General features: G+C 50.1%; 2 protein-coding genes across 2 annotated transcripts; both read right to left on the minus strand.

Moving 5' to 3' along the window:
• Positions 1-629: 629 nt before the first annotated feature.
• Positions 630-5,502, minus strand: LOC109263977 (uncharacterized). The gene is given in 2 exon segments (XM_019443791.2): positions 630-3,681; positions 3,683-5,502. Coding segments are annotated over 2 exon segments (4,674 nt in total). The 5' UTR covers positions 5,501-5,502; the 3' UTR covers positions 630-825.
• Positions 5,503-5,511: 9 nt separating this feature from the next.
• On the minus strand, positions 5,512-6,067 carry LOC109263978 (translation initiation factor IF-2-like; the record flags this gene model as incomplete). Its single annotated transcript, XM_019443792.1, has 1 exon — positions 5,512-6,067. A coding segment is annotated over exon 1 (525 nt), but the record flags the coding sequence as incomplete, so codon positions are not given.
• Positions 6,068-6,736: the final 669 nt, after the last annotated feature.

A 6,736-nucleotide genomic window follows, 5' to 3' on the forward strand; every position in this document is an offset into this window, starting at 1 on the left:
TGGTATTCATCATTACCCATAAGGGGTCATCTTTGAATGGGATTTGAATTTTTTTGGGTTTTCTTGGGGTCCTGGTTACTGTGGTCACCTGAGTGGCCGAAGAGCTAGGACCCTTGCCCATGGTATTAGTAGGCTTACTTGTGGGCCCTGGAGTAGTAATAGTAGTAGGCTCACTTGTGGCCCTTACTACTGGATTCGGTCCTACTAGCACTGGTGGAATCTTGGGTTCTACCTTTAGTTTTATCTGAATAACAGTTGCATATTGGGGTGGTCCCTGATATAAATAGATTCCCCAAGTAAGCCCATTGGTCCATCTAGTTTCTTTTTTTCCATCTTCTAGAAATTTGATACGGACAAGGTTACAATTTTCTGAGTAATATCCTCGGCCGGAAAAACCTATGTCACAGGGCTTGACAAATGACATGTCGATGTAAAGAGGTGTTACCTTCCATTTTGATTTACCGTCATTGGCGGTGACACAACTCCAGGACTTACAGTAGTAGCTGAGAATTCCCCCACATATGGAGCGAGCTTTTTGTCCAAACCCAGGGCATGCATAAAACCCTGTTTCGCTTAAGAAATTTTTTGTTTCTTTTCCCCTCCCGTGGTCTAGTCCGACTGACTTAGCCATCTATTCTAAATTAAAATAGAGATCCGGCCACCAGGTATTTAAGGGAACATCTGTCTTTGTGGTAGTATTATAGACTTCATGGGTTTCCCAATTAGAAACCTCCCAAGTTAAAGTATAGGGTATGTGGGGGTTGCCCGCAATACTTATCAGTCCGTAGGAGGTGAGCAGGAGCACGCTAGTGAGTGTTCCCCCGATCATTGTGGGTCCGGAGCTGCTGCAACAGTCTTGGTATGGGACACCCAGGCCTTTGGTCTCAGCTGGTTTTCGGGGTCAGGTTTTCGACGCAGAGTCAATTTTAAAGGATGGGTCTTACTCTGGTCAACCGTCCAGGCGGTGTTGGCTTCCGGCACGAAGTCTTCTCGAACTGCAAAGGGATCAGCTGGTTGGGCGTGGGTGTAATGGATCCAGGTAGCAATCCCGTCGACTTTGAGAGCAGTGGGTGTGGTTAGGATCACAATGTAGGGTCCCTTCCACCGTGGTTGGAGGGTCTCTTGCTTGTGTCTCCGCACGTATACCCAATCTCCGGGTCGGTAGTGATGCGGCTCAGGAGGGGTCCCGTTTTCATAAATGGCTCTCAATCTGGGCCAAACTTCCTGGTGGGTGTGCTGGAGTTCCCTCAGGGAAATAAGAAGTTTATGATCATCAAATTCAGTTAACACATTAGACTGTAGGTTGGGAATTATAGGGGGGGGCACTCCATACATGATTTCAAAGGGGGTTAATCTCAGTTTGTAAGGGGAGTTCCGCACCCTGAACAGAGCATAGGGGAGTAAGACTACCCAATTAGCGCCAGTCTCTATGGTCAATTTAGTTAAGGTCTCTTTTAGAGTTCTATTCATTCTTTCTACCTGTCCTGAGCTTTGGGGTCTATATGCACAATGTAGTTTCCAATCAGCCCCAATAAACTGTGCTATCCCTTGTATTACCTTTGAAATGAATGCTGGTCCGTTGTCTGATCCTATTAGGGTAGGGAATCCGTACCTGGGCATGATGTCTTCTAACATTTTCTTTGCTACTACCTGCGCAGTCTCATGCTTGGTGGGGAAGGCCTCTGTCCATCCTGAAAAGGTATCTATAAACACTAACAAATATTTATATCCATATTTTCCAGGCTTTACCTCGGTGAAGTCTACTTCCCAATAGGCTCCCGGCCTGGTTCTGCGGGTTCTGGAGCCAGGGTTTTTCCCGTGGTTGGTGGCGTTAGTTAATTGACAAGCTTTACAGCTAGTAACTATCTGCTCAATTTTTGTCCTGGAATCTTTAATGGTGATCCTAGCATGTCTTATTAAGTCTTGCATTTTTCTTGTGCCCATATGAGTGGCTCGGTGCATCTTGGATAAGACTTTATTTCCCATTTCTTCTGGGAGGATTATGCTACAGTCTGCTGCTCTCCACCATCCGTTAAGGCACTGAGTGAAAGGTAATTTTTGGATCCAATTTAGGTCTTCTTTAGTGTAGGCGGGATTTTCTGGTAAACTAGCTGAACCGGGGTCTGGTAGGGTGGTCATTAAAGCACAGTCCACCTGTAAGGCCGCCTCTCGGGCCACCTGGTCAGCCAAATTATTTCCTCTGGCCACCGGTGTGACCGGTTTTTGGTGGCCTGGGCAATGTATGATGGCTAGTCATTTAGGCAGCCAGAGTGCCTTTAAAAGAGCCAATATTTCTTCTTTGTTTTTGATAGTTTTCCCCTCTGCGGTTAACAGTCCCCTCTCTCTGTATATAGCTCCATGTATGTGGGCCGTAGCAAAAGCATATCTGCTATCCGTATACAAGTTTAGTTTCTTGTCTTTTCCCAAAGTCAGTGCCTTGGTTAAGGCCACAAGTTCAGCTCGTTGGGCAGAGGTGCCAGCTGGCAAAGGCTCTGCCCAAACAGTCTCAGTTTCAGTTGTGACTGCTGCCCCCGCGTACCTTTGACCCTGATGTACAAAGCTGCTGCCGTCAGTGAACCAGGTAACCTCGGCGTCTGGTAGCGGGTGATCTTGTAAATCTTCCCGAACTCCATGAACCTGTGCCAATATCTCAGCGCAGTCATGGAGGGGGGTATCCAAGTCCGGGTCTGGTAACAGGGAGGCAGGGTTTAGTGTTCGGGGGGGAGCATAAATGATTCTGAGGGGATTTAATAATAGTCCCTGGTAGTGAACCAGTCGGGCGTTACTTATCCATCGGTCAGGAGGTTGTTTGAGGACTCCCTCGATGGCATGAGGGGTTGTAACATGTAACTCTTGTCCCATAGTTAACTTATCAGCATCCTTTACCATTAGAGCTGTAGCGGCGATCATACGGAGGCAAGGGGGCCAGCCAGCTGCTACTAGGTCTAGTCTTTTTGAAAGATAGGCAATGGGCCTGGGCCACGGACCAAGGAGTTGCGTCAGCACTGCTTTGGCTACCCCCTTGTTTTCATCTACGAAGAGATGAAAGGGTTTGGAGACATCGGGGAGCCCTAAGGCTGGCGCTGACAATAGGGCGAGTTTGATTTGCTGGAAAGCCTGGTCAGTTTTCTCTGTCCACTCAAAGGGAGCCTGTTCTCGGGTGACCAGGTAAAGAGGCTTAGCTATCTCGGCGAACCGAGGTATCCACAAGCGGCAGAACCCGGCCGATCCCAGGAATTCTCTTACCTGCCTTCGCGTTGTGGGTCGGGGGATGCGGAGGACGGTTTCCTTCCGTGCATCAGTGAGCCATCGTTGGCCTTCTCTTAACAGATACCCCAAGTAGGTTACCTCGGATCTGCAAATTTGGGCTTTCTTTGCTGAGGCCCGGTACCCCAGGGCACCAAGTGTCCGGAGGAGATTTTTGGTGCCTTGCAAGCAAGCTTCGGCAGTCTCAGCGGCGATTAAAAGATCGTCAACGTACTGCAAGAGAGTCACTTTGGGGTTTTGATTCCGGTACTCACCCAGATCCTCGTGAAGTGCCTCATCGAACAAGGTGGGTGAGTTTTTAAATCCTTGGGGGAGCCGGGTCCAGGTCAGTTGCCCATTTATGCCTCTCTCAGGATCGGACCACTCGAAGGCGAAGAGCTCTTGACTTTTGGGGGCCAGAGGCAGGCTGAAAAAAAGCATCTTTTAAATCAAGGACAGTATACCATTGTCTTTCTGGGCTGAGGGCACTTAGGAGGGTATAGGGGTTGGGTACTGTTGGGTGTATGTCCATGACTCGGCGGTTAACTTCTCTCAGATCTTGTACCGGACGATAGTCCGCACTGTTAGGTTTTCGTACAGGCAGCAGGGGGGTGTTCCAGGCTGAATGGCAGGGACGCAAGATGCCTAAGTCTAGGAGGCGACGGATATGTGGCGTGATGCCATTTCTGGCCTCCATTGACACCGGGTATTGTCGGACCCGAACTGGATCTGCCCCCGGTTTCAGCTCTATGAATAGAGCTGGGCGATGTTTAGCCAACCCCATACCCCCGATTTCAGCCCATGCTCCTGGAAACTGTTGGAGCCAGGGCTCTATGTTTTGACTTTGTGAGGGTGGCCCCTGGTGGAGTCGATATTCATCTTCTAATCTTAGAGTAAGTGTGGTAATGGGCTGGTTGTGAGGGCCAGTCACTTGGGGGCCCCCTGGCGTAAAATGAATTTGGGCCTCCATTTTAGTGAGTAAGTCTCTTCCTAATAAGGGGCATGGGCTGTCGGGGATGACTAGGAAGGAATGGGTGACCTTTCCATTTCCTAGATCCACAGTCCTCTGGGTGGTCCAGGGATATTTTTTTATTCCGGTAGCCCCTTGGACCCAGGAAGATTTTTTAGAAATTTTTCCATGGGGCCTGATCAAGACCGAATGTTGTGCTCCTGTGTCAACTAGGAATTGAACTGGGTTCCCCTCCACTTGTAGCGTTACCCTAGGTTCGGGGAGGGGATCCGAACCCCGTCCCCCCTATTCTGCATCTTGAGTGAAGAGGGCGGGTGTGGTTTTTGGCTGCCACGGTTTTTGATCATGACGTGGCTTTTTCTTTCTAGGGCATTCTCGGGCCCAATGGCCTTTTTCTTTGCAATAGGCACATTGGTCCTTATCTAGGGGCTTTTGGACAACAGCGGCCAGGACTTTGGTCATTTTCTCAGTGGCTTTAAGTTGCCTGTCCTCTGGAGTCTCTCTATTATTAAAGACACGCTGGGGAATGCGGACTAAGTCCTGAATCTGTTTTCCCTCCAGGTCCTCTAGTTTCTGGAGTTTCTTTTTAATATCAGTGGCTGCCTGATTTACAAAGGCCATTACAACAGCAGCTTGATTTTCGGGGGCCTCGGGGTTCATGGGGGTATACTGTCTGAAGGTTTCCATTAATCTTTCTAAATAAGCGGCAGGGCTCTCTGTCTTACCTTGTATCACTGAATACACTTTTGCCAAATTAGTGGGCTTGCGTGCAGCAGCCCGGAGACCCGCCATTAGAGTCTGGCGATAAATGCGTAGCCGTCCCCTACCTTCTGCCGTGTTGTAGTCCCAGCCATCCTGTGGGGGTCGGGTCAAGGGAAAAGCTGCATTAATGAGATCAAGGTTAGCAGTGGGTTGGCCGTCATCTCCAGGAACCAGCTTTCTTGCTTCCAATTGAATTCTTTCTCGCTCCTCGGTGGTGAACAGGATTCGGAGGAGCTGCTGACACTCATCCCAGGTGGGTTGGTGGGTAAACATAACGCTGTCTAAGAGACTTATTAAATCTTTAGGGTTGTCAGAAAATCGGGCATTCTGGGTTTTCCAGTTATATAGGTCACTGGTAGAGAAGGGCCAGTATTGAAGTCGGGGGCTCCCCGTCTCATCGGGAGGCCCTATTTCCCGTAAGGGTAAAGCTACGGTGGAGTCAGGAAGGCTGAGTCCTGGCTCATGTGGGGCCCGCCTACGGGTATGTCCGGCCGGCCCTTGGATTTCGCCCCCACTAGGCATAGGCGCGGTTGAGCCTCCCTATTCTCTAGTTCTCCTATGGGCTGGGCTACGGGAGGCTCTGCCGGCGCAGCAGGGATAGGGGCAGCTTGCGGAATAAGAGGAGGAACCTGGTAAGGGGGAGGGTCAAAGGAAAGTAAATCTTGGTTGTCGGGGAGAACAGGGGGTGCAGTTGGAGTTGGCGGCTTGGGAGGGTTGACAGGTTTAGCCGCTAGGATTTGGCATGACTCTGCTATTAAGGAAGTGGCCATCCAAGGAGGTAGGTTTTCTACTAAATCTTGCCACACCAGAATATAGGGAATCTGATCCGAGTGACCTTCTTTCCCTGGTAGGAAAATTTTTGATTTTACTTTAAGGACCACAGGGAGGCAGAAGGTTCCCTCTGTAGGCCAATTGACCCCAAAGGTGGGCCATTCAGAGCGGCAATAGGTGATCAACTTCCTTTTGCGAATGTCTAGGCTTAAGTTGTGTCCTCTAGCTCTTACGTCCCTGAAGTTGGCGAGAAGGAGGGAGAGAGGGGTGCTCTGCGTTTGGCCCATGTTATGATTCTGAGGAAGAGGAGAAGAGAAGGGGGCGGCACGACGGGGCCCTGAAGCGGCTGAAATCAGCGGTGGAGTTTGCACAGGCGACCTCTGAGGGTGAGACCCCTGGCGGCCTGGCTGGGCCCCGGGCGGAGGGGCGGGAGGGAAAGCTGCAGGCAGCTGAGGAAGGAGGAAAGAGGAACAAAGGATGGAATAATTAATTCTGATCAGCCGAAAAAACACTTAATTCCAATAAAACATCCGACGCACGAAAGAAAAACAAGAGCCAACAAGAATCTCTGACAGTGGTTTCAACTTTCTGGGGCCGTCTCGGCCAGCCCAACAGAAAGGGTTATGGCTAGGACGGCGGTTATTACAAGGGCCCAGGGGTGACAATACATTTAGACTGACATAGAAGCACTCGCGTACTCGCCCGTCCGCGTCCCTCGCGGGAACTTAGGTGCCTCTTAGCATGGGCGGGCAGGTATAAACCCCCTGCTTGGATCAAAATAAATTTTGACCGCCTTAAGCCGTATGAGGATCACCGCGGAAATCGGGTTAGAGCCCACTCGAATCCCGTAACTTATGCCGTGGGACTACACATAGGGTAAGTCAGGCGCGTGCCCCTGACTCCCAACAATCATTCCAGTCGATTTAACAGACAGACACACAGACACACATCACATCAAAATACGGGTAACAATTGGCATGCCTAGAT

The sequence above is a fragment of the Panthera pardus genome, unplaced genomic scaffold (genome assembly GCF_024362965.1).
Source record: "Panthera pardus isolate Hobbes unplaced genomic scaffold, ASM2436296v1 HiC_scaffold_1, whole genome shotgun sequence".
In the NCBI taxonomy this organism is placed as follows: Eukaryota; Metazoa; Chordata; class Mammalia; order Carnivora; family Felidae; genus Panthera; species Panthera pardus.